We start from the raw sequence: 27,389 nt of genomic DNA, 5'->3' as shown, positions 1-27,389 counted from the left end.
GCCCGCCCCAGCCGGCGGCAGCTCCGGGCGGCGGCTCCTCCCCCGTGGCCGCCCGGCAGCATGGCGGCGGCGGTGGAGACCCGCAGAGTGTGCGAGACCGCCGGCTGCAGCAGCGAGGCCAAGCTCCAGTGCCCCACCTGCCTCAAGCTGGGCATCCAGGGCTCCTACTTCTGCTCCCAGGTGAGGTTCCCCCGGCCCCAGCGCCGCGCTGCCGCGCTCCGGGCGTGCGGCGGGGCGCAGGATCCAGCTCCCCGCGCCGGCTCCCGGCCGCCCGGGCCCGGCCCGGCGTGCCCGGCTCTGCCTCCCTGCCCGCCCGGGCCCGGCCAGCGCCGGGCAGGAGGGTCCGGGCAGGGACGCCGCACGAAGTTCCCCCTCGGTTCCCCGGTTGTTGGTGCCGGGGGTGCCGGGCCGGCGGCCCCGGGCGGGGCGGGAGCCCCGTCGCACCTCGTGGCCGCGGGCGATGCGGGACTTGAGCGGGCTAAAGAGCAGCCGAGGCGTTCGTGAGAGGGGGCACGTGGGTTCCTCTGCCTGGAGGTGTCTGTGGTCCCTGTGCCCCCCTTAAAAATAATGGCTTAGTGGGACAAAATGAGACGTGCTCATCAAATTCCAGCGGGTGCGCGTCTGTGTCTGCAGCAGCTCTGGCTCTGGAGTTGCTCGGTTTTGATACAGACACTGGGAGACTTGTTGCTCCGAAAACAGATTTTCTTTAAATTATGAGGGTTTTTTGAAAATTATTTTATACTCTTCCTTTTTTTCTTTAATTCCGTTTTCTTTCCTCTTTTTTTTTTTTTTTTTTTTTTTTAATATGTATCTTTTGATGTTTTACTTTAAAGGTGCCTAACAAGGAGGTTCAGGTTAGGCCACTTGTCATACAGCCATCAGCTCCTCCGTGTAAATTAGAGAATTAAATGTATTTTGTAGGCCTCGGCCATCCTCACCTATTACCACAGTGGTAATGGAGTGTGGTCCTTAAATAGAAAGAACTGTCTTATGACTGTTGAGTGGGGTTTTTGGTTTGTGGGTGGTATTTTCGGGTTTTTTTATTAACTTTGCAATGCACAGTAAGATACATGATCCAATCCTTTGAACTTTATGTATGTGTAATTTCTGTCAAAATCAGGGAGGACACATGTTTAATTCAGAGATTACAGCTGACCTTCCTTGTCACAATTATAACCCAGGGTAAAATCATTGAAGTTTTGTAGATTAACATAAGAAAATCATACAGTCACATCAGCTAGATTTACTTATTTATTTGGCAGGGTTTTCTTTTGAGTTAGGGTGTAAACTGATAGTTATAGTTTGCATAGAACTAGGGGAAAACTTCCCACGTGCATGTGACACACCCACTGCACAGTTTCTGGTACTTTCCCCATAAGTCTCTCTGCCATATGCTGGAAATCAATGCCAAGTTACATCGACTGCAACTCAAAATTTTTCTGACGATTCTATATCTCTAGTTCCCATGTAGAGCTTGTAGTTGGCTCGGAGGATTTGCTCTACATTTTACTACCCGTTTTGACATGTCTCATATAAAACTCATCATAATGCATCTTCAGCATATACAAATATTAGTTGGTGATGACAAAACTATTTTTTAACAGACCAAACAGGGCAATATGAAGAGCTCTAGTTACATCTTTACTTCCTTCTTTCCCGTCCCCAAATCAGCTAATGTCATATAGGATGCAGAGATTTTTGTTATCTATATATTAGGGTTTAATTCTTTTGAAATATCTGCTACTGTTGTAAGCTAAAAGGGGAATTACCTGAAATATTTATTGGCTTGTTAAAATAGGCTGCTGGATAACTGACTACATGATTATAAAGCTGTCCTGCCTAGAAACTAAAATATTGAACTGGGAATCCCACTTCTGAGTGACCTTGGGTGTGTTATTCCTCCTAATTGTGCCTCGATCAGTAAAGTAGGTAAGCACATGGAAGGTACTTTGAAGGTTTTGGGGCGATGTGTTACCGAAGAGAGAAGGAAATTAACAGCAGCCTGTTTAAAGACAGGAAAGAAGCGTCATGCAGTGCCCATGTTCCATAGCAAGTACCCTCAGCACCTCCTTAGTACCTTCTGTGGGGCCCAGTACGGGACTGCCCCGAGGTTCCAGCTCTCCTCATCTATCATCTGGTGTGTGTGCCATGGAGGAGCCTTGGACAGTCCTCCACTGGTGTCTGGCGAGCACAGGCAGGAGGGGTAGGTGAGGTGCTGCTGACGACCTGGCTGCCTGCTCAGATAAGCACATGACAGGTGAAGGAGATTAAAAGCCAGGAAATTTTCTCTGAACTTCCAGCAAGTTTCAACTGACAGCAGTGGACTGGTTATCATCTGTGAAACTTTTCCTAAGTTCTCTCTTTGGTGGTTTTCTTTCCACTGTGGTCTTACACGCATAAATAACTGTTAGATAAGTTAATGAGTGGACAGACCTAGGATATTATTCCACCTCACAGCACATGCTGTTATGTAGCACCCAACGATGCACACTTCTACTATTTCTCTTAAGCTGAACCACCTCTGGGGTTTTCAGGGTTTTCTTTTAATGAAGGACAAGCACTTGCATTAATTCTTTTGCTGGTTTAGCTCTCCAAAGCTGTGCACTGCAGGGTCATAAAACAGTTGGGGAACATGCTGCTGAAGAGTGTTGTGGCCCAGTTTGGCCCAGCTGTAAAGTCAACCCGTCCTTATGGAATGCAGTGGTGTTAGTTGGGTGTGCAGGCACTTATTCTGGGCTGAGGGCGGGGTGGGAGCAAGAAGCTACCGGTGTCTCCTTGAGGGGTAAAAGCATCTGTATGGACACAGGCTCTATTAATTAACTACTTGGAAGCCTACAAGGACTTTTTCATACAGCCAAAACTCCAGTCAGAGCTAAGCCCAAATTTGTAGGAGTTTTTATTCTCCAGTGCTAAGAATAAACAGTAGGAAAGTGTGTACTGATGTAGAAAGGTAACGAACATGAAGCAATGTGGATTATAAGTTAGTAACATATAAGTTTGCTAAGAAAATGCAGGAAGTATAGGACTGAGAATCTCAGTGAAGTGTGGAGATTGATTAAGCATTATTTTTCATTATTGCACATAAAGAATTGAACTTTTCAAGTAGATTGCATCAAGACAATGATTTCCCCAGTGGATTTATCATTTGTGTTTCTCCTTTCCTTGAGAAAGGCTATTATTCTGGTAATTTATTTTTTCCCACCTCTCTGCATCAAAACATATGCCTCACTAATGTGCCCTGAAAATGCTCATGCTGAAGTACTTCAGCATTCTCTGAGATTTCTTTGAGCCAACACTGTTTCTTGTCTGGCTATGGGGTACCTCGGAAACTGAGCACAGCTGTTGAATAATAGTTGTGCTTGTGCTCATACATGGAAAGGGGGCCAAGGCAGCCAGGTTCTGGCCTAACAGAGAGGTTTTGAACTGGTAGTGGAGACAGGGTAGGGATGGCATTTAGCAGTGGAGGAGCTCTGAGGTGATGTGTTGAACCTTGGCATAATTTTTTTTTCTTTTGCTTCAAGATATAACATGAGGGACTGTTCTGCTTTGGGATTCTGTCTGCTGTTAACCCTTAATAATATTTTAGGCTAGTAAATCACTACTGGCTACCTTCTTTCACTGTCTTGCTTTCTTTTAGAGAGCTACTGCAATGTTGTATGTGTTCATCATCTTAGATAGAGTAATTCAGGCTAGCTTCTGAATGTGGAAATAACACAGATGTGCAGCATCGCGTCTCAGGCATATTGTTTCTCTTGCTAAGATGAATTTGCTATTGTGAAATCTACCTTATAGACACAGTCACTTGTGTGTAAATTGTATGTAGTATACATAAACAGTTTGTATTTAAATGGACAATTTACATTTCTTCCATGTCTCCTCCAGAAGAGGCTTAATGATAAAGAAGGGGAAAGTAGTGACTGTTCTTGAGATCTCCAGTTACCATTTTTATGCAAACCTTTTAATGGTAAATGGATCTCTTGTTAAAGATTTTGTGTTGCTTTCCTGAAAACTTCCTCTCTCATACTACTTATATCTGTGTAAGTGTCTTGAACAAAGCAGTAGGTTTTCTGTGGTGTGGACTGGATGCTCGTGTGACTCAAGGTCACAGTAATTTGTGAAAAATTGTGGTCCTGAAGAGAAGACTGGTGTTGTCCCATCTCCCACTTTGCTGTTTCCTTTCACCATCAGTGTGTTGGGGGTGGGAGGTGGGGAGCAGTGGACCTGGATGGAACTATTTTTTGTCCTCTGTCATATAAGTGCCATATTTCATTCTTGGTTCACTGTTCTTTGATGTGCAGAAAACAGGCTAAAACCTGCTGCTCATATCCAACTGCAACACATAGGGATTACTTCAGGTATAAATGGCACTCAGCAGATACTATCTTCTAGAAAATCTTTTGACAGATTTCCTTCATCAGGAAGTTGACATTTTTAATTGCCTATAAACCACCATGAATACCTGTGTCTGAGCTAAATGCCTGATTATTGTTGAGGCACAAAACCTGAGCCCTCATAACCTTCTGAGAGTAAAACTTCAGACTCCTGTAGGCAGGGTTTCTGAGCTAGTGTTGAATATACTGAAAAGATAGTCCAGTTTGTATTTCTTTGTTCTGTTGTTCCTTCACTACTCCCAAAAATCACTTGTATATCTTTGTAAATCTGAAGAGCTGCAAAATGCAGTCCCTTCCTCAAAGGAAGGGCTCAGTTGTGTGGGATCTAGGAGTCTCAGATTAAGATCAGGCTTTAGATGAAGGAGAAAGCTGATCTGATACCAACATGCTGCGTATAACTGCTTCCATTGGACTTGAATCTGAAAACACATATTTGACTTTTCTGGAAAACTGACTATTCATGTATGCTGCTTAGGCTAGTTTGGGAATTTTGTACAGAGTTTTCAGGCCAGAGGCTGTTTCTGCGGGCTTGTACCGCCCTAGAAGGATTTCAGCATGCTGAAAAGAAGCAACTGTTTTATTTTAACATCAGATGCATTACCTATTGCATTCCTCGACATATTTGTATTTATGGATAAAATGTACAGTTAATTTGTATTGTGTGTTTTTTATATCTATCTATCTATCTATCACTGGTAGCCTTACATTTTTCTTCAGATAAATGCTGTACTTAAGTGGGGGTTTTTTGTCTTCTGTTTTGCATACCTTCAAGGTATTTGGTTAGAAATTCTCATTAAGCAAAACGGCATGATGTCAGATTAAGCCCAAGACAATTTTACATTCTAAAGGACATGTGTAAATTCAATTAAAATGATTGCTCAAAATATTTTTAAATACAGTGTACTGCTTGGCACTGTTTCCTAGATGTTTGTCTATTACAATTCAGGGTGTAATGGCATGCAAAGAGACAGACAGTCTGTCCCCACAGTCTTGGTTCCAACTGTCTTTTCTTTCGTTTGTTTTTTTTTTTATTTTTTTTGCTATAAAATAGGTATTTTTGGAAATTCATCACAGTGGCTCTAAAATGATGAGCACAGAGGATGGAGGCAGTAATTTTGTGACAGTTGGACACAAGTTCTCTCTAACTGTACAGTGGGGTGGTTTTTGTATACCTGCTAATAGGTGTATTGACAGTGTCGAATGCCGGGTTGCGTAAAGAAACCATATCCAAAGGGGAAGGGGAGCCTGAAGAGGAGTGCCAGCCTTAAGGCTGGAAAGTGCTGATAGAGGGTTTCCAGAGCTAACTTTAAATGAACTACTCCCATGCAAAGGCAGTTCAGAAACACCATTTATGAGTATGCCTTGAATTCTGTGCTGTGGTGCCTTCATAGCTTCCTGTGCTTGGGTATCATAGAATGGACTGGTTTGGAAGGGACCTTAAAGATCACCTAGTTCCAACTCCCCTGCCATGGGCAGGGACACCCTCAGGGTGCTCAGAGCTCCGTCCAGCCTGGCCTTGAACACTTCCAGGAATGGGGTGTCCACAACTTCTCTGGTGGCTTATTTAAATATAGTTTGGTTATGTCTGTGCTATACAGAGGTTTGCAGTGTAGTAGTCTCCTAATCTTGGTTGATTTAGCATCCTTTTCTCCTCTGGAATTTGCAGTTGGCTGTACTTTTTCACCTCTTAATCAGGTTGCATGGATACATGAACTGAAAGAATAAGAAACTCTCTGTTATTACTGTAAGGATGACGATAAACATAGCACGGAATTTTTTTTCCTAATTAGTTCAGTAACTCTTTTAAAGGGTTTTGTTTTGTTCTTTCAATGGCTGATTTAAAGAAAAAAGAAAGCTTAAGTTATTTAGTAGTGATCATTGTGTTAATAATGAAAATGCACTGTACTGTAAAACAAATTCTGCTATGCTGAATGATTCTGTCAATATTTCAACCAGTAAATAGATTTTGGGCTGAGTCCTTAAGGTAAAAATCATTTACAGCAATAACATGGCTTGCACAAGTTGATCCAGCAGGAATCTTTCCAGATGGTAATACTGGTTGTGCCTTTGGTTACCTTTTCATATATGCACAGGTTCTGATGAACGCTGTGTTGAGCTTGTTTGTAAACACAGAACTGGTGGGATTGACTTAAGAACGGCTTGAAGCCAGAAATGTTGTTAAAGGTTTCTTACTAATAGAATAGTTGTACTCAGGATTGCTCTAAACAAATCAAGGATTACCCCTCTACCTTCATTTTTGTCGTACATTTAGCCTCTCTTCTTGTACAGTCCTCTCCAGTGTTTCCAAGTCTGTCCTGTTCGCTATATAAAAGCCACATTCCATAAAAAGAAAAATGCTTCAGGTAAGAAGGGTGGGGGTATTAATATCAGGCATACTGATGGATAATGTAGTTTTTGAAATTAAATCCAGAAAGTCTTCCAAGAAACTTGAAGCCAAATTCATATTATTCCTGCGTACTTCCCCCATGAAGCTATTTAATATTTTAAAATATAGCCATGCCGTCTTACATGTTCCTTTTTTCACCATATCAGGAAAAAAAAAATCTTCATTTTCTTAATTTTAATATTAAAAATCACCCTGGATATTTTTTTTCTAGGTTTGTTTTATTTAGTCATTGAAAATTTTCTATCCTGACCTGTATAGGGGCATAGGAACATGGAAGAATCGTTAGGAGACAGGAATGGTAATAGGAAGATTGAAGTAGATGTCTCAGGAGAAGGCTCCGTGAAAAGCATCATTTTTTCAAAAAAATTTTCAGAAGGTGGCCCAGGTGGAGAGAAAGAGCAGCTTTCTTCCATAGCTTGTCAGGAAGTCTGAGGTATAGAAGGTGAGGGTGCTTGCAATGTGCAGTGGTACCTTGGTAGTGCTTTGTTGCCAGGGCTGTGATTCTCCAACCCGTGAGATGACAGCTGCCATAGTTTTATCTGGAATTGCCAAGGCAGAGCTCTGCAGTCATGTGCAACGTGGTGCTTGTGCAGTAAGCTGTTGAATATAAATAATTTGTGTGTACCCGGCAAGTCCGGTGCTTACAGGAAGCGTATGACTGATCTTACACAAAATAGATGGGTTGTAGGTGGATGTTCAGCATATCCTTTGAGCGACTTCCAAAGGTGTCAGACCAAGGCAGAGATACTCGTTAATTGTACACTCGTTAATTGTACACTGCACATGTAATAGGCTGTGCTCACAAAAATGCTTCAGACTTACTGCTTCGCTGGGCTTGTTGCAGTTGATGGATGTCCACATCTCCCTGTGTCTGGGACGTCCCACTGTACAGCAGCTCCTGTGGAGCTGTGCTCTAGGAGTTCTGACGGAGCTGCCGCTCCTCTAGAAATAGAGGGCAAGTAGAATCTGGGAAACGTGTTTGGGAAAATTCAGGCTTACGGCAGCCTTATGCAGGATCCTCTTAGGCTGTTTGCAGCTGCAGGGGATAAAAAGCCAAAACGGAGCCTGTTGTCAGGTTATGGTACTGTCAGTGGTGCCGTGTTTGCCTGGTGTTTTCTGGCTATAGGCCATCAAAGAGGAAAAGACTGTTGGTATAGGACAAAGGAACAACATTGGAGAGTATATCCCAAAATTCCATAGGGAAGGAGAGAATGAACTACAGCCAGGAATTACCACAGCTTATGTACATCTTCATTCACCAAATGCTCTTTTATATTCAAATAAGTGGATTCTAGGTTTGCATACCTGGTAGCTGCTCTAAGTCCTTAGTTTTGTAATCCTTCTGCTTCAGAACAGAGACCTCATGTTTGAAAGGGGATTAAAACCATACTGGTGCTTCCGGTGTCCTTGAAAATAGCGTTTTTAGCTTTTTAATTTCTTTTTTTTAAATAGGCCTCAGTTAAAACCTGCTCCTTTTCTCCCAGCTCTCCAACAGAAAACAGAAATTAGTGCATTGCAAAGGTCTGTATGCAGTGGGTTGTACAGGAAAACCTTCTGCTGCTCATTCAAAGTGACATTCTCTCTGGTCATCCAAAGTGTTGGTTTCAGAGCATCTTGTTGCACAGACAGACCATTTCGTAGCACCACAGCACGTTTTGTGCTGGTCCAGAGAGTGTGGTGACTCCTGGTATGTGGCGTAGGAAGCAGAAGACAGCAAGCAACTGGTTTTGGTAATGAGGGAAACAGCACACAGCAGGGTCTTTTTGGACGTGGGTGTACTTGTGCACCACTTTACTGTGTTTTTGTGGAGGCATTTTGGTAACTACTGGTTGCGAGAACTAAAGAGGAAAAGGGGAGAAGATGGCTCGACAGGAGCAGACAGCTAAGACCACTCAGTAGCAACTGTGAAGCAGGGGTAGAATGTTATACACTGGGTTTAGTTTACAGATTTGTTGTCTTGGACTGCTTGAGTGTTGTATACATTAGGTTGAATCAGTTGTTGGCTCTGGATGGTAGTTCTACAATGATGATTCAGCATTAGTATTGTCTTTCCTTATAAAGGAAAACAGTTTGCTTCCTGCCTCTTTATTGTAAATTATTGGAATTAGCTGTTTCCTAATGGTTGTTTTGAGTGCATGTAGCCATTCAATTAGAATTTCTGCTACAAACTCGAGTAATTTACTAATTAGCACCTTAAAGGATCACCTTTAATGCTGCCTTCTGCAGCTTTTCTGCTTAAATCTCTCTCTTTTTTCATGTCTTTCCTTCCTCTTAGTCTTTCTTTATTCTTCTCCAGCTGCCAGCCATTTCCATCTGCCCCGTTGCTGATTCATTGTCTGTGACACTGCTCTTTTATTGCTTGGAAAAAAGAGAAAAAGCCAGACTCCTCCACAGTCACTCTTTTCTTGATTTCCATTTCACATTTCTCTTTTTTTTTTCTTTCCATTTCCTATTTTTGTTCAGCAACCTTTATTTCCCACCCTTCAATCTACTTCATTAGTTCCCCTGTGATTGTGCTGATTGATCTCTGTTGCTTTCCTGTGCTGGAGAAGGAGGCAGAAGGGATGCAGTTAGCAGGAGGGGATGGCTGGTTGTAGGAGCCAAGGGAGGACCATCCTGCCTGCTGCAATGCTGTAAGATCATGTACAGAGATAGACTCTGTGCTTCAGCCAACCCAGAGCAACCATGGTGCTTAGTTACTCATTAAAATGATAAAGGGACAGTATTTAGTATATAAGATTAGGTCAATGTATTTCACTACCACGTGTTTGGCTGCTCTTTCTGCCTATTCTGGTTAATAAACTTTTGAATGTAGTATTTTCTATTGTTAAGACTAGCAGTTTCATGCATGTTGCTACAAGGGTTAATAAAAACACTCTTCTAGTTTTCTTTTAAAATACAGTTGCTTCTCTATTTTGTGAGGATGACCACGTTAATGCTACTTAAAACACGTATTTATATATTTTGTTTGCAATTCTAGGAGTGCTTTAAGGGAAGCTGGGCCACTCACAAGTTATTACACAAGAAAGCAAGTAAGTTCACTCTTTTTTTAATCCGCTTTAATATTGTTTTGAGTTGGTTTTGTCCTGTGCAGTGAGCTCTGGGTGGCCCTGCTTGAGCAGGGGACTGGACCAGATGACCTCCAGAAGTCCCTTCCAACCTCAGCTGTTCTGTGCTTCTCTGTCTAAGAATGGTGTTGGGTTTTTTCCAAGGTATGGGGCACTGGGTTCTGCATGGCTGAAGTTTTGACCAGTTTGCAGTAATCTAAAGTGTTGTGTAAAATTTCAGAGACAGAAGTGCACAGAAGTCTCTCTTTCTGTACACTTTTCTATTTGTATGAATTATTGCTTGAGCTACATTGGCAGGTGTATGAACAGAGAAAGAAGGATGCTGAAATAAAGGGCAAGGAGAATAATAAATCATTATTTCAGACTTGTTCCTTCATAGCATTTTGGCGTCTATTGCAGTAAAAGACAATAAAGTGGGAAACGTCTGTGCGAAGTCTTTGTGATCAGACACTTGGTGTGTTTCAAGCAAGTCAGAGTGCAGCTGCTCTGTACAATTTGGAGTGTACCCCTTTGGAAAAAAAAGGGAAAATGCTTGTGTGCATGGTGCAGCCATTGATAGGAGGATGTGTCATAACTAGGATTTTCCTGTGTTTAAAGGTAATAAGAGTATCTGTATGCCTTAGTTACAGCCGGTAGCTCTGGCACACAAATACGAGTAGACTGGTAGATTCTGCCTTACCTGAGTAGTGAAAATACCCCATGAGTTTAAAACCAAAAAGAGAGCAGTCCTCAGTTCTGCCCCCCTTGCCTCCTCTCCCCCATCACCCTGCCTGTCTTCATTAAGCCCTGCTTTAAAGGGTGGTAGGACGTCAGAAATTCAAATCCTCGAATAATTTACCTCCTTTTCTAAAACCCAGTAAAGCTCCTTTTTCCATAATAAATATCGAATGATAGGTTTGAGTAGTACAGACAATTACAAATGTATTCCTTTGTTCTGCCTTCCCAGTGTAGGGATCTCATAGTTCACACTTGCATTTTGTATCCTATTACTTTGCATCTGCATGGATATGAAAAAGTTTGGATTTTTAAATTATTATTTCTCAGTGGTTCATCTAAACTGAATATCATGTGAGCAGATGGCTCAGATGTAAGCCACAGAGACTGAGGAATTCACGTTAGGGCTTGGTATGGCAGACCTTTTGCCATCTCTTCATCCTGGTGAGATATAAAAAGAGAAAACAAACAAGTTATCATGTTACGAGTTAAAGATTAATACTACCATGCTCTTTCTTAACCCTTACCTCCTCTTTCTGAGTCAATATTTCTCCTTTTGGTAATGCTTGCAATCTACTTGCCTTTAAATAAACATCTTCAATCTGCCCTCTTAGGACTGTGTTATTTGTGAATGAAGTCAGTCACTGGACCACATCAGGCATGAATTTCACAAGGTCAAGAGAGCTGGGAACCTCCAGCAGTTTGGGACCATCTTATAAGGTGTGCACAGTGCTTGTCCAGAAATGCAGAAGTGGCAGCACCTGCACTCCCTTCATCAGATCTGGAGAGGTAGCAGGCTCCATGTATTGAATCTGACAGCTGGGTGGTCTCTTTCCCACCTCAGGTCATTTCTGTCACTGGATGCCAAGAGAGATCACAGAAAAGGATGTGCAAGAGTGTTAATTGAAGGGATAGTGAGTGTCTCTGTAGAAATATGCTTTTTCCCAGGAATGAAAACAAGCACTAGATTATAAAACTACAAATGAAGAACAACTTAATTGCTACACTTCATTTGTGCATTAAGTCCTGACGTTCCCCAGTTTGTGATTGAGTTGGAAAATTGTGAATTTCAAATGCGAAGAACATAAGGGCAATACAAAATGATAACTGCTAGTTACGCTTTCATGTATCAATGTCTAAAATGCCAGAACGAGTCAGATCTAGACTTACATACCTCTAAGTCATTTTCTAGACCCCACAGTTCTTATTCTTAAGTAGGACTCATCTTGCTGCTGCAATTTTTTTCCCACTTTTTCTTGTATTTTCAGAAGATGAAAAAGCCAAGCGTGAAGTGTCTTCATGGACCCTGGAGGGTGACATTAACACAAATCCCTGGTCTGGGTATCGATATACTGGTAAACTCAGGCCACACTATCCACTGGTAAGCATTAGGTGCCACTCCTTACTCCAGCACTGCTACATTCCTACATAGAACTGCTACATTGCTACACAGAACAGAAGTCCTGTGAGGAGAGGCTGAGGGAGCTGGGGTTTTTTAGCCTGGAAAAGAGGAGGCTGGGGGGAGACCTCATCACTCTCTACAACTACCTGAAAGGAGGTTGTAGCCAGGTGAGGGTTGGTCTCTTCTCCCAGGCAGCTATCAGTAAGACAAGAGGGCATGGTCTTAAGCTCTGCCAGGGCAGGTTTAGGTTAGATATTAGGAAAAAATTCTTTACAGAAAGAGTAATCAGACATTGGAATGGACTGTCCATGGAAGTGGTGGATTCTCCGTCCCTGGAGGTTTTTAAGATGAGACTGGATGTGGCACTCAGTGCCATGGTCTAGTAACCACGGCAGTGTTGGATCAAGGGTTGGACTTGATGATCTCAGAGGTCTTTTCCAACCCAGTTGATTCTATGATTCTGTAGCAACTAATGGACCACTCCTGACCTGATTACCTCCCACATTTTAGCTGAGAGAGGCAAGCTTCTTAAGCACTCTGAACCTGATGGCAGGGACATATATGACTGTCCTTACTGTGGTTCATTTTGATTTAACTTGTTCTGTCTCTTGGTATATTTCAAATTAAAGAAGTGAGGTAACACGCATCAGTAACAGGCTTAAGCTCATACCTTTTAGCTGCATCTTTTGGCATTTATTTTGCAAGAAAGCTACTGCTAGTTCAGATGATGTCTCCTAGCTGTTTAGTGTCCTCGCCAATTATGAAGCAGTCTATTTTCAGAAAAACTCAGGTGAATTAATTTAAAGTTTAAATAAATGGCTTTATATTATTTTACATTAGTGGTTTGAAATAACCTGGTGACTGAACTGGTGAACAGCTCTTTTGAAGGAACAGAGGTTATAGTAATCTCCAGCACTAGAATGTTGAAGAATAACAAGAGGTCAGTAAGATCTTTGTCTATGAAAGGTGGGTTTAGAAGATGATGACCTCAGTATAGGTGTGTTTTTGAATTGGTACAAGTTTGTATATGGAATAAGCCGAAGCTTTTTTACAGGAGTAGTGGTGTTTTGCTTACATTTGTCTTTTCTAATTGGCCTGTGCTGGAAATGCTGCCTCAGTGGCATCCCCTCTATAGTCTTCTCCATCTGTTACAGGCTTATCAGAGAACAGATTAACAGAGCCTGAGCCCACGTGAGTTTGTTAGTGTTGTTGGAGAAAAGGGTGTTTTGGATATTTCACCGGTCAAGTAATACTGATGTTATTGCTGAACATTGGCTTTTTTGTCTTCTGACTGCTGCAGGACTGATGCAAACGAAACTAGTGCTAATGAATACAGCAATGATTAGAAATAGCAATCTTGCTAGAGAGAGGAAGGATGTATTTGGAACCAGTGCACTTGTACTCTGGAAAGTAGCAGAAAAAACACTGCAGTGTAACAGGGATAATATGTTATAAAACCAATTTAGTTTAAACATAAAAGTTTGATTTTTACAAAGGCGTGGAGTTGGATACTAGAAGTTGTATAATATGAAGGCAACAAAGAGTAACAGGAGAGTGTTTGAGAAATAAAAATTTGAACTGTTCTGCAGTGTTTGCATACTTCACAACCTTTTCTAAGTGGACTTAGCCATATTTTACTGTATTTAATTTTGCTGCATGAGTTTTTGTGACTATAGTAAGTGTTCTTGCAACCTAACCAGCTTTGCCTGTGATTTATTTAGACGCCAACAAGACCTGTGCCAAGTTATATTCAGAGACCAGACTATGCTGATCATCCACTAGGTAACTTGAAACAAATCACAATTATGGAGTTTGCTTTCTCTTCTTCTATTTTCCTTTTAATCAAAAAAGCCTATAAAGCACGAAGGAGATACTGGAGAAGGGAACCTCTTCTATCTGTTTTTCTCACTTTACTTCTTCCTCTTGTTAACTTACTGATTTTTCAAAAATAATGGTTACAAGTATTTTTTGGAAGTCCAGAGTTTGTGTTATCTTTGAGAGGTGTTCAGGGAATTTAAAAAACCCTAAACATACAAGTCCCAGTCCTGTTGTTGACTTCATAACAAATAACAATTAGTTGACTGTCACAGGTGAATTCTAAGCCATTCTCAGTGGCATCAGTGTAACTGTAGAAAATGTGTTATGAAATAACAAAAGAAAAACCTGCAGTAAGCAACCCCCAGAAGAAAACTCATGTATGAGTTCCAGCTATTTTTGGACACAGAGGGAATGCATTACTTGCTTATTGGTTTGTTTTGATATTTTCCCCTTTTGATATCGGTATTTGTACTTTGTATTTCCCCAAAGAGCAGCTATAAAGTATGTTAGCATTATTTTTTAATCTTATGCTGTTCTTTAGTTATTCTTTACAGAATGTAAGTATTTAAACAACACAAAATACTGTATTTTAGGGTGTCGTTCATCTATAAAGCTGAGCTTGCACGGAATTTGCTAGGAAGAATTTACATGTTTTTATCAGATGATTAGTGCAGTAGTATAACCAGATATATTCACAAGCTCATATAATCTTTTATGGCTCTTTCAGAATATTATTTATTACTATTTATTTTCTAAAAGCAGCTAAAAATAATTTTCTATGAATAAAATAATTTCCGTGTAAATCTGATTTTTAAGATTGTGTTTATGCAGTAAGTGAATGGGCCTTCTGAGCACATGTGGGCATTACAATATTGTGGAAGGTTTATGAATTCAAATTAATCTGAATAATGATGATAATGCTATTGTTTGGTAGGCTTGTTACTTTAGTCTGTGGTGAGAAAGTCTGTACTTCATTGCCATTGGCACACTAAGGAAGTTGCTTGATTGGACGTACTTAGTGATTAATCACTCCTCTGTGTATAACGTGGGTTTTTTCTTTCTTTTTTTTTTTTTTTCCTCCCCCCTCCCCCTTTTCAGGAATGTCTGAATCAGAACAGGCTTTAAAAGGAACCTCTCAAATAAAAATACTGTCATCTGAGGATATAGAAGGGATGCGAGTAGTGTGTAGGGTAAGGGGGTTTTGATTTTCGTTTCAAAGTGCCTTTGTTCTCTAAAAATCTGTAGTGATTTTACCAGTTTGTGACAGCACGTTTGAGAGTACCAGCTTTCAAACCACTGTAGAGCACTGAAAAATAGTTCAGGAAACTTGATGTTTTCTTGCTTTTTCTCTCCTTGCGGCTCCTTATTCACAGTATGCTGTTTTACAAGCAGAAAGATGACTTTTATCTGTTTCCTGGCTTTGTTATTACTAGTGAGACAATCTGTGGCTGAGACATCGTTGCTGTTAAGAATATGTTTGATAGTGCATAAATGAGAACAGAACTTTTTCCTCTCTTGGAGTACTGTGTAAAAACTAAAAAACAACAGCAAAACAAAGCCCAGTCCCTAACAATTTTTGAAAAAGAGCTGTTCAGTTGTAATCACTTCCTTGTGCATGAAGTCAAATTTTGAAATATATTTAGGTAGTCTGATTTAAGATTATGGTATTCAAGGAAATTGTGGCCAAAGTCTTAAATGGGGTATTTTCAAATCTCACAGACGTGGTTTAGTAATATAACCTGGAGACGTCTCAAAGTCTTTCTAGAGCCCAACTACACACAGCTTTCCTAGCAATCTCAGTGTAGCTGTCAAAATGAGTTGCTAATCTTCTGGAGAGTAGTCCTGGCCTATTTTAAATAATTAAAAGTAGGCCAATAGATCAATTTTAACTCTATTTTAAATTGTTTAATTTGCAGCTTGCTAGAGAAGTATTGGATGTTGCTGCCATGATGGTGAAACCAGGAGTAACTACTGAAGAAATTGATCATGCTGTCCATTTAGTAAGATTATTTTATTTTTCTTCTGGTGTTTCCAAGTGCTTTCTGCTGTCTCTGTTCTTGAATGATTGTCGTGTGGTTTTCTTTGTTGCATGAATTCCTTTTCTTTATTTTGAACTGTTTCCCAGTTTGAAGCTAGTGGGTAGTGCAGATGGTAGAAGTGTGCTCCAGCACAATGGTAGATTCAAAATGAGTTAGGAACTCGTGGGCCTCTCTCTGTATCAGCAGCTTCCATGATTTCTGGCTTCAGGTTTCTTCTAAGTTTCTTCACCTGCTTTCTCAGTTAGCATCATAATTTTCTTTCTTCTAAACCCTTTTTGCTCCACAGATATCATTATATATAATTTGTAAACCATGGATTTCCTGTGCTCTCTGTTGTTGGCTAAAATGTACAGAGGAGAAGGTTTAGTTATTTATGATTGGAATCAAAACTGAGGTGCCTCAGAGAGAATTGAAACAAGATTTTTGGTACAGTCAGACAAATTAAAGCCACAGTCCAGTGAAGTGTTTGAAATACATGTCCAAGAATCTTCCTGGCTTAACTGTTCATAGATATTTGAATTGTGTGATTTCTTTTTCTTTGCTGTCTTTTCTATGAATCAAGTAGTCCGATAATTGAGGATGCTTCTGTCCACTGTGGGGAAGGCAACGATTCTGTCAGGGTTAAGTTTGTTAGAGAGCTTTGTGGTTCTTTTTATCTGCATTTGCAGCTCTTGAGCCAAGATTGTAAGGAACTTACTCTGGTTTCATTAGGCTGGAGATTTCTGTTGAACTGCATTAAAAACCAAATTATTTGCTTAGCCATAATGTCTGATATGAAGAACTAGTAGTTAAAATGATGTTACCCCTCCTCAGCAGTTTCTGGAAACTTTTGTGTGGCAGATTGTTGATACTGACTGATATCCTGAATTGATACTTTGCAGTTTTAAAACAGTATTATTTTTTTAAATTAAAAAAAAAAGTTAACACGATATTTTTTTCCAGTATTTTGCTCAGTACGTCACAAAGTGTATGTATGTATGTATGTATATGTAAGTATATATAAAATGTGTCCATTTTGCAAAAATACCAAAAGTGTTATTAGAGTGCCAGGGAAGCAGCTTAAGGTTTTAAAGCTAGGGGTGAAAGAGTGGTGCTAAATGTTACTTTGCTTGTGTGTCTTGCAAAAATACTTAAGAGTTTTAGACCAGGTGCTTAAAAACAGTAATTGAAAATGACTGGTTTTTTAACTGAATAAATATTGCCGTGCATTGTTTTAAACCTGAATATTTCAGCATCTGTAGTTGAACATAAAAATGAGCAGAAACAAAATTGAAGTAGTTTTACTTTCGTCCTGGTAAGAAATGCAAAACATAACAAAATACTGTAATACCAAGAAATGCTTGAAGAGTCTTATTTTCAAGAGTCACTGCTTTTCAGCCTATCATTCTTACTGTAAAGCTGTTTTTTATGGTTTTTCTACCTTTTTTCTTTGTACAGAACTTACTAATGTAAAGTGTAAATTGTATTTTCTCTATTTAGGCTTGTATTGCAAGGAATTGCTATCCTTCCCCTCTGAATTATTATAATTTCCCTAAGTCGTGTTGTACGTCAGTGAATGAAGTGATCTGTCATGGAATTCCCGACAGGAGGCCGTTGCAGGAAGGAGATATTGTTAATGGTAAGTGCTGTGAAAATTGACCTTTAACATTTCTACCTTCTGTTCAGTTAAAACCATGCAGTGAGGTGAGTTTTCACTCGCAGGCAACGTAATTGAAATAGCTTCTTAAGAGAACCTTTTTTTTCTTATTTACCAATTTAATTTGTGAGTTTATTTAATTAAATAACTTGCAAAGTTTGATCCACCTTTAGGGCTTCATAATTCTTCTGCCCAGTTGTTCCAGACTATATATATATATATAGTGAATAAAATGTGTACTGAATTATTCAGCTGGATTAGTTCTATGTGAATTCTTAATTAGATGGCTCTAGATCCTTATGGTTTTGCTATGGACATGATGATTATGATGACTGTAAAGGATCCTAATGGTGAGGCATGGTATAGGTGTGTATTGAAAAACATATCCTTTTTTTTGAGCATCCTAACAGTACCAGTTGCTTTTTGCTCATGGTACTTAAGGTACTTACACCTTCTTAGGTGGTGAGGGATACTTCTATAAATTACTTAACCATTTTTTGTTTTCATTTTCATCCTGGTTTGGCAGCAAAAATTAATGATAATTGTTTCGTACAAACACTTGCACCTTTTTTTATTGCATTGGTTTGTTTTTCTCTTATCCATAAATAAATATCTAGCAGGTCCCAGGCTTTGGCCTACCTCTAGAAGCAGGTTGGAATCATTTTAGATGATCAGATATTTGATATATATTAGCATGTAATAATAGCTACTAAGTCTACATCTCAGTGCTGTGGGTACCAGCCTTTTCAGGAAAAGTCTCATGATTGCTGCCCCTTTCTAGGGGAGGTTTGGTCTGGCTGATGGCTCTGAGCTGTAGTGTACATGTAACAATGTGTGCCAAGCTCCTTTTATCTTTCTTTAATTTCAAAGATGACATGCTTTTGCACAGCTCTCTACTGTTGCCAGCTTTTCTGGCGTTGCTGGAGTCCAAACTAAGAGGCTCAGTTCATAGAACCATAGAATGGTTTGTGTGGGAAGTGACCTTAAAGACCATCTAGTTCCAAGCCTCGTGCTGTGGGCAGGGACACTGTCCACTAGACCAGGTTGCTCAAAGCTCCATCCAACCTGGCCTTGAACACCTGCAGGGATGGGGCATCCACACCTTCTCTGGGCAATGTGTTCCAGTGCCTCACTGCTCTCACAGTGAAGAATTTCTTCCTAATACCTAATCTAAACCTACTCATTTCATTTTGAAACCATTCCCCCTTGTCCTGTCCCTACATGCTCTTGTAAAAAGTCCCTCTCCATCTTTGTTATTGCCTCCCTTCAAGTACTGGAAGGTTGCAATTAGGTCACCCCGAAACCTCTTTTCCAGACTGAACAATCCAAATTCTCTCAGCCTTTCCTCATAGGAGAGGTTCATTCATCCCTCTAATCAACTTGATTGGCTTCATCTACACAGTGCCTTATGTCTCTGCTATTTGCTTGCCAAGGCTGTACCTCAGCCTTAGAGAACACCTTCTATAAGGGGGTTTAGTCATTTTTATTACATCAGATGTTTGACCAGTGAAACACTATCTTATTAATTAATTCCATAGAATCTACAAGATAAGCATGACAGATTGATTCTGCTGGAAGAGTTTACACCTGTGAAGTAATCTTGACTTCACAATTAGAATACCCCATTTTCATGTGTTTGTGTTTGTCCCTTCACAAATCAAGAAGTGAGGAATAGGGTGCTGATAGTCCAACATGTCTTGTGTTCTTTGCAGTGGATATTACTGTCTATCGCAATGGCTACCACGGAGATCTGAACGAGACGTTTTATGTTGGAGAAGTTGACGAGGGTGCAAGGAGACTTGTCCAGACAACTTACGAGTGCCTAATGCAAGCTATCGATGCAGGTAAACCCTCTGACCAGAGCCCAAAGCATTAAGGTTTTGGTTCTCAAATGTGATTGCTCATATTTGCCACTGCCCAGAGTGACTTCTCTTGCCAGACGCAGAAGCACTGGTGTGTTGTCACCAGCAGATATTGTATAATACAGTGATCCTTCAGATGACACAGTTCTGTGGGCAGCAGTTGCAACTCCTGTTTGGAATGTGAATTGATGAGAAAAATGTACTCAATGCTGACCTGACCCACAGATGATTATATTTACATGGAAACAGCCTTTTTTGACTGTTAGTTAGATGAATAATACATCCTTGATGTGAGCAGGTTAGAGAATATGACAAGCAAAAGTGTGTTTTGGAAGACCTTACTTTTATAATTTGTATGGTGTTGCACAGTCAACCAGTAAGGTAAAACACCTTTTGAACACTTAAACATATCTCTTTACCCCAGCCAAACATGATGGTTATTTCATAAAGCAAGTTAGAACTCTTGATTTTCAGCTGTGGGAATGTGCCAGAGAAGACAGATCCATATCTGTACACACAGAACTTCAACTATATTGCTTAGTTATAACTCAGGACAGCTGTATTGAGACATACAATGAGATAACTCAGTCATGTTCAACTTCTGAAAATAAAAACAAAAATCTCCAAAGTCCCTGGAAATACTTGTATCATCTGTATCTTTTATACCCTGTAGCTTCTTAAAATTCCCAATATAATTTACTCCCTTTAAGGCCTCTAGAGACTGAAGTTTAAGGTGTTGTATAGGAAGGCTTTAAACTTGCATTTAATCAAAAGTAAATGAAAAAAAGTTATAGTGAATATAAATTTGGTTAATAATTTGGAGATGGCCAGCCAAGCTGAAAAGACAGAAAGCCATAGGAATGATGTCTTGTGTATCCGTTGTATGATCCAAACAAAAATACTGCAGAGTTGAGCTGTGAAGAATGTAGATTGTCCGTTTATGTGGGATTATTGTTCTGAAATGACTGCTTTGTTTTTCAGAGCTAAACCAGAACAATGTTTATCTTTGCTCCTGTACTTTTATTTTTATTTTTATAGCAAATGTTACATGTGTTGTCTCTTATCTTTTTATTTCCTGGCTTTGATGTATAAACTATGACAGAAATTCCCCTTTGTGTTCATTATAATGAGATTTAAATTCTCACTGTAAGTTTTCTTTACCATCTTTTTAGATGCTGTAACAGGTTTTAATGGATTTTAGACATTGCCTGCGAGTAGGGATTCTGGCAGCGAGTGTCTCAGCTGTTAAAAAGGGTCACCTCTCCCCTCTTTAAATCATCTTAATTTCTTGGCATTGGACCAGCAGAGCTCTAACTAGGAGAGCTGAATGAGAGAGAAGCAGAGGGCTCCTTGCTGCATTGAAATGAGTTGCTTGTGCTGTCAGGCCCAAGGGAGATGGTACAAAACCAACAGATTAATCTCTTCCCCAGACTTTTTTAATTTTGGGAAAAGCATGCACACTTCAGTAATCTGATTTTCTTGTTATTTTCTGTAAATTTAACATGGAGATTTCAGTTGTAGTTGCTTACATTAGCAGAGAACTGAACTAAATGGTTTCTTAATGTAAAGTTTTAGCTTTATGTGAACCCTGATTAAGGTGGCTTCACACAACCACATGACATCTGGCTCCTGAAGGAACAGCATATACTCAGGGAGTTGCAAATGCTCTTGAAAAAGCATTTACATGATTTTTTTATTTTTAGTGGCTCAAGGTTGCATTTGGTATGAATCTTCATTAGCTGATGGATGAAACATTGTTGCTTTTATGGTATTATTACTCCTTTGTCCAAGTGCTCAAAGTGAATTTCTCACACCATTTTCAGGTATTTCACACTCTTTAAGGCTTCTCAAAGGGCTTGTCAAAAAAGTTAGCCCTGAATACGAACACACTTATTTGCTGTAGCGTTGTCATTGAGAATCTTGTCTTAAGAGTAGAGATACCCATTTTTCTTTTTTTTTTTTTTAATACATTCTTAGTCCTTTGTGTACATTTTCCACATAGTAGTAGAGGGGTAAGTGTGTATTAAAATATAGTTCATACATTCATTGCAAGAAGCACTGCAGCTCAGGGTGTGAGAGCTTAACAAGTACTTTAAAAGTTGTTGTTAATTTGATACCCTTTGAATGTAAGCATTTGCATCCATGAAAGGAAAAAAATAGTGTTCTTGTGGAAGAGGAGTTTTCTTCTTTCTCTCTTGTTTTTTTCTTTTATATGAGACCATTTCCTCCCTCTCTCATGTTATTGCACTCATTTATGTACTTAGTGGATTAAGTGATCATAGGAAGTTACATATTAGAACAGAAGGACATACAAGCCATGAGTGCTACAGAGATGGTGTTTGATGATTAGTTATGTTGAAGGGAAGCTCTTTAAATTTCCATCTATATCTCCTTAATTTTGCAGTAAAACCTGGTGTTCGGTACAGAGAACTGGGAAACATCATTCAGAAACATGCTCAAGCAAATGGATTTTCAGTGGTTCGGAGCTACTGTGGGCATGGAATCCATAAACTTTTCCATACGGCCCCTAACGTGCCACATTATGCCAGTGAGTATTCATTCCCTTTGTGCTGTCCTGTAGACAAGAGGGGGTTTGCAGTGAATGCACTCGATTTATTTCTTGGTTATATTCTGTTAAAGTAGCATGTTGCCTGACAATGATCAAGTTAGCATTTTGGCCCTTGGGAGTTCTTTGTTTTTTAACTCTGTACAATAACATCCTCTATGAACCTAAGTAAGGTGAATATATTATATAATAAAACAGTCTATACCTACACCAGAGGTAAGTGTCAGCTCTCATCTGTACTGGTTAAGTGCTCAAAGTTTTTGCCTGAATTCTTAACTCAATTCCCTTAGACATTCGTGTGTGACATGAACAGGCAAATGTTTCTCTCCTTAGAAAGGCCAAGCAAAAACTTACTGCCATTTACAGATGTAAATAAAAGGCATTTTGGATAGTATAGATGGGTGTTGTGTCTGAATCCAGATCCTGTTTCTTTATGTTTCCTCATTTGAGTGTTGTGATCTGGTACTCCTGGAAACAACTTAATATTGTTTGGCAGAGGAGGAATGATGCCAGCAGTGCTGGTTTCTGGAAATACCCATGGCCCCGTAACAGTTTTTCCAGCAGGACTAAGAACAGCATCCACAGAGGCAAAGGAGGGAAACTTAAATGCCAGTGGATAACTAAGGATAGAGTAAATATCATGAAGCTGTGATGAACAGTTCACACTCACTTGAGCTGTAAAGCTTCCTCGACAGGTCACTTATTTCCTCAGACCTGACAGGTGCCTCCATCTTCTCATCTCCTAATGAGCTTTAACACATTATGGTTATAGACTACTGATTCCTGACTTTTCAAGTCATCATTTCCCTAAGTTATTTTTTCAGAGAACATCTGAAAAAATCTGTTAATTGTGGGGTAAAAGGGTATCAAGATTCCTGTTGTGTACTTTTTGTTGTGTAGAATGAAGAAAATCTGGATTCTTCAGAGATGGAGAGCATTTTATACCAATTAAAATTCAGTCTGAGAAAAATAAAATTCCTCTCTTTCCTGGCTATTTAGAACTTTGAACTTTTTTTTTCCTCTTCATTGAGCAAATATGCCTGTTACTAAAAAGAAAGGTGTAGGATTTTTTTTTTCTGGTATTTTTAAATACAGATTCACAACAAAAACAAAGTGGAAAGATCTGAGGGACTTAAAGGCTCATGAGAAAATGAGATAAAAAGAATGCTGCTGCTTATTTCTGGCTTACTGTGAAAGGAGTTTGAAAAGCGAAAAGCTCATTTTATAAGCCTTTAAATTATTTAATAAAACCATAAAAACTACAGGGAATAAAGGACAAAATTTATTCAGATGCAGAAGACCAGGAACTTAAATGTAAGTGTTGAGACAAGAAATACCAGATGATGATTGAGACAGAGACAAGACCATTTAAGTAAAAGAAAAATATTCTGGTTGCTGTTGTGGCAGCTTGATGTCTGAGATTTTTAAAGGGTCTACGTGGTTGAGGCAGTTTAATAAATTTACACAATTAAGAGTTAGGGGGATGAGGAATCTGTGTGTAAAAATTGATGCAAATTGTCTACAGCAGCAAAGTAGCTTGGAGCTGACGGTTCCTGTGCAGTCCTGCAGCCCTCAGGCTGAGTCACATCTAAGCTGCACTGCCATTCTAGGTGAAACAGGGCAGTGGAAAAGGGCTGAATCCTTTCTTCAGTCAAACTACACTCCTAGAGTCATGCTGTGCTTCAGTTCATGTGCCTCCACGTAAATATTTTTGGTGCATATAACATCAAAAAGCTCCTGTCTTCTTGTCTTGGGTGCCTTGAAATTCTTTGCTATTTTATGTTAGCTAAAGAACACAGCATTGTCACCCTGACACTATTATGACCCCATTACCCAGAGTAATGAGGGGGGCATAAATGGAGTCATGGGATTACTTAACTGCTGTCATATTTTGACCATATTGGAGCTAATGGCTTGGTGGAAACAAATAAGGAGGTTTCAAGCCTTCTCTAGGTATCTTAAGTGCTTCTTTTTATTGGTTTTTTTAAGTAATGCTTTTCATTATAGAAGTGTGCAGAAATTCCTGTATTACATTTGTTCAGTGTTTTTATAGAGCTAGAGTTGAAATTCTTGTTGTTGGAGAGAAAGACAGCAATTAATTTTAAGCTCCTTGAGTAAATATTTTAGGAGGATGGGTGGAAAAGGAAAGAATTAAAGGAAATTTTAATGTAGAAGTAAAAATGGACAAGTGAACAGGTCATCTTGGAAGGGCTTTTCTGACTCTACAGTATTATTCTAGGACAAGGATTCATTCATTTACTAAGATGGTATCCCTTTTTCTAACTTGTGTTTATTTTATTGCAGAAAATAAGGCAGTTGGAGTCATGAAGCCAGGTCATGTATTTACAATTGAACCAATGATCTGTGAAGGTGAGCAATTTAGCAATAAAATGGTTACTCTTGCTTACTCTTCAGTAGTGATGGAATAGGATGCTGGTTCTGTTCTGTATAGTTGGCAGATTTTTCCAGTTCTCTTTGGGGAACTGTTACCTGTTACTTGAAGACTGGCAGAAAGTCACCATTTCTGTTTTTAGGTGGTTGGCAAGATGAGACATGGCCTGATGGTTGGACTGCGGTGACGAGAGACGGAAAGCGATCGGCCCAGTTTGAACACACACTCCTGGTCACCGACACAGGCTGTGAGATCCTGACCCGGCGGCTGGATAGCATTCGTCCCCATTTCATGTCCCAGTGAGACCCCAGGCTGAGCAGGGAGATCGGAACGATGCATACTTTTTATTGTCTCTGTACTATGCATTTTTTTAAGAGTACAGAATAGAAAGATTTCATCCTTTACTTTGTTCTCAGTGATTGTAGATAAGAGGAATATCTTGAAGAACCTGACCCAATGTCTGGAAAAGCAGAGAAGAATGGAAAGAATCTTCTTCTTTCCTCCTACCTACAACATTCACACTTATATTTTTGTTTTTTCTTTAATTATCTCTTTAGCACCTTTCTTCCAATTAGACCCACAATTGCTTCTGTTGCTGCCATGATATTAGCTAGAAAAGTGTGGGTAACCTTTCCCACTGGGACTTGATATTTTGGGATCCAGGTTTTTTTCACCACTTCAGTGTGCCCTGTTGCTCTTGGCATATGAGTGGCACCTGAGATTTTAAGCATTTCTAGTTCCAAAGACTTGCTCCTGCTTCTGCAGATACTGTTCTAATAGGCTGGGCCTTGTTTGTTTATCAGTTGAGAAGGGGGCAGAAGGGAGAAAGACACACACTTCTGAGAGCAGGCTACCTTACTTCTGTCCCCATCTCTCTGCTGATGGCTTCTGTGGTGATTCCAGCTGTAGGTGACACACTGTGTTAATGGCAGGACTTGTTTCTCTTGATGGAGATTGGATAGTATGGGCTTCCTACAGAGAAAATTAATAAATTCTGTTCTATATGCAGCTCCCTGGAATAAGCTGCTTCTTGGCGAAGCGGTACTTACAGGCAGCCTCCCGCTCCAAAAGCTTGGTGAAGCTGATGTATCAGACTTGCCTAGGTAAAGGAATGAAACAAGAACCAAAAAGATCCCATGATTCATGGGATCCCTACGTGTGTTAGCTGTGGGGCGTTTTTTAAAGGTACATCCACAGTAGCTGTGGGGGAGTGGATTTGCAAGACTTACAGTGAAATGAGTATATATCTCAAAACCAGTCTGAGTGTGTGAAAATGAAATGTGTTCAATGCTGTATTTGTTTTCTTTTGGTAATTTTTAAACGGGTCATTTCCCCCCCCTCAGTTGAGTGAGTTTCATGCTTTTGGAAAGTCTTAGGGGGGCAGCTATGAAAACTGATCTTTTTTCCTCAAACTGGGTATAGAGTGGGCAGTGTTAGTATATATACCCCTTTATTTTTTTTAATGGGTCATGATGAGCTGGAAACTGTTATGTTAAGGAGAGTGGATTGATTAGACCTCTCTTCTCTCCACCCTTTTTTTCCCCATGCTCATTTCCCTTCCATAATCTTTAGTTTCTCTGCTGAGGGGATTTGTTTTTTCTTCTGAATTGTAATTAAAAATTTTTCAGACCCCATTGCAGACTTAGTCTTACACCACTGTAATGCAAGAAATAAACCAATGCAGACATTAAATCATACAATCATGGGGCACAAAATACACCTTTTACAAGGGGTACTGTGGATTTGTTGCCACAGACCCAAGAACATGAAGTACTGCATACCCTTGGCTCCCCGTGGCACTGCAGAATTTAGGTAATTAGGGAAAAGGGGTTAATTAGTGCTTCACAGAACGGGACTCGTGTACTCCCAAATTTGCCAGAAAATGTCTTCTCTGCCCTGAGTGCCTCAGACCTCTGTTGCTGTAAGAGTATCATTGCGGTCTTTTCATTACCTTTATTATTATTTTTAATTATGCAGTAAAGTGACCTGAAATGATGCATATAGAGCGTGTGTGTGTGCATATGCGTGTGTGTGTATAGATTTTTAACAAAACAGACTGTAGTACTTGAGTGGAATTACCTGTGTTGAATGAGATGTACTGGGGAGATGACTGTCCTGGAGGTTTGCCCACCATATCATTCACTTGAATGGCTACAACGGTCTTGCCTTTTCTATGTGTGTGTGTATGATGGGGGGGGGCTTCATTTTTGGTCTATAAAATAAAAGTTGCAGCTGCTTTTAACAGAAAGAACCTTTTTTTTTTTCTTTTCTTTTTTTTTCTTTTCTCTTGGTAATCCAAAACCAGACACAGAATTCTCAGTTATATCCAGGTTTGCTTGCAGTAGTGCAAGCTGCACTGGCAGGTGCATGCAACCATTTAAAACTCACCCTTAAACCCACACATGTGCCACTTGAATACCTCTTTGTTGTTGCACCAATACAACCAAATTTAGCTCTGCACATTTTTAATACAGGCAATCTATGATGCTATGCATTTCTGCCTATAAATGGAAATCACAGCATGATAACTGCTTATACTGATTCCATACTACTACAGTATTTTTAAAAGAGTGGAAAGCTTAGTTAGCATCTATACCAGTTCTTTCAACAGGAGATGGCACATCACAGAACAAAACTTACTAAATAAAAACATTGTGAAAAGCTATTTTTCACCCATCTGTGTCTTTGCTTGAACATGACATATTAGACTTGTGCTGACTGGACTGGGGAAATTAAATATTTTTGATTCTTATGTAAGTTGCTATCCACTTAAATACAAACCCCAACTTAAATCTGGTTTCTAATGCCATTTTTAGAAATTATATACAATTTTGCCAGAAACATGATCCTACAATTAGTTCAATCTCTTAAAATATTTTCCCTTTGCTATCATGTAAGAGACTGTGGAAATTCTTCATGCTGTTTCTGCAATTTGACATGAATATTTAAGGACAGAAGATTTGACAGTGTTGAATAAAAGTAACAGCATGAGGAGAGGGGAAAAACTGCGTATTTTACGTGACAGCCAGCAGAGTACATGCACGTTTCACATACAGTCATTTGGTGGAAAATTTTTGTCCACCAAAGTTCTTAC

The 27,389-nt window shown here is 39.8% G+C and overlaps 1 protein-coding gene across 1 annotated transcript; it reads left to right on the top strand.

Moving 5' to 3' along the window:
• Positions 1-27: 27 nt before the first annotated feature.
• On the top strand, positions 28-26,596 carry METAP1 (methionyl aminopeptidase 1). Its single transcript, XM_051789788.1, has 11 exons — positions 28-180; positions 9,779-9,830; positions 11,849-11,961; positions 13,704-13,764; positions 14,899-14,990; positions 15,717-15,800; positions 17,319-17,457; positions 19,188-19,319; positions 21,742-21,885; positions 24,208-24,273; positions 24,438-26,596. The coding sequence occupies exons 1-11, from the start codon at positions 61-63 to the stop codon at positions 24,596-24,598; spliced, it is 1,164 nt and encodes a 387-aa protein (XP_051645748.1). The 5' UTR covers positions 28-60; the 3' UTR covers positions 24,599-26,596.
• Positions 26,597-27,389: the final 793 nt, after the last annotated feature.

This window comes from Manacus candei, unplaced genomic scaffold (assembly GCF_025592945.1).
Source record: "Manacus candei isolate 608988 ecotype Guabito, Panama unplaced genomic scaffold, ASM2559294v1 h1tg000028l, whole genome shotgun sequence".
NCBI classification, from domain to species: Eukaryota; Metazoa; Chordata; class Aves; order Passeriformes; family Pipridae; genus Manacus; species Manacus candei.
The sequence above is the reverse complement of the archived record's forward strand: the minus strand, read 5'-3'. Positions and strand labels throughout refer to the sequence as shown.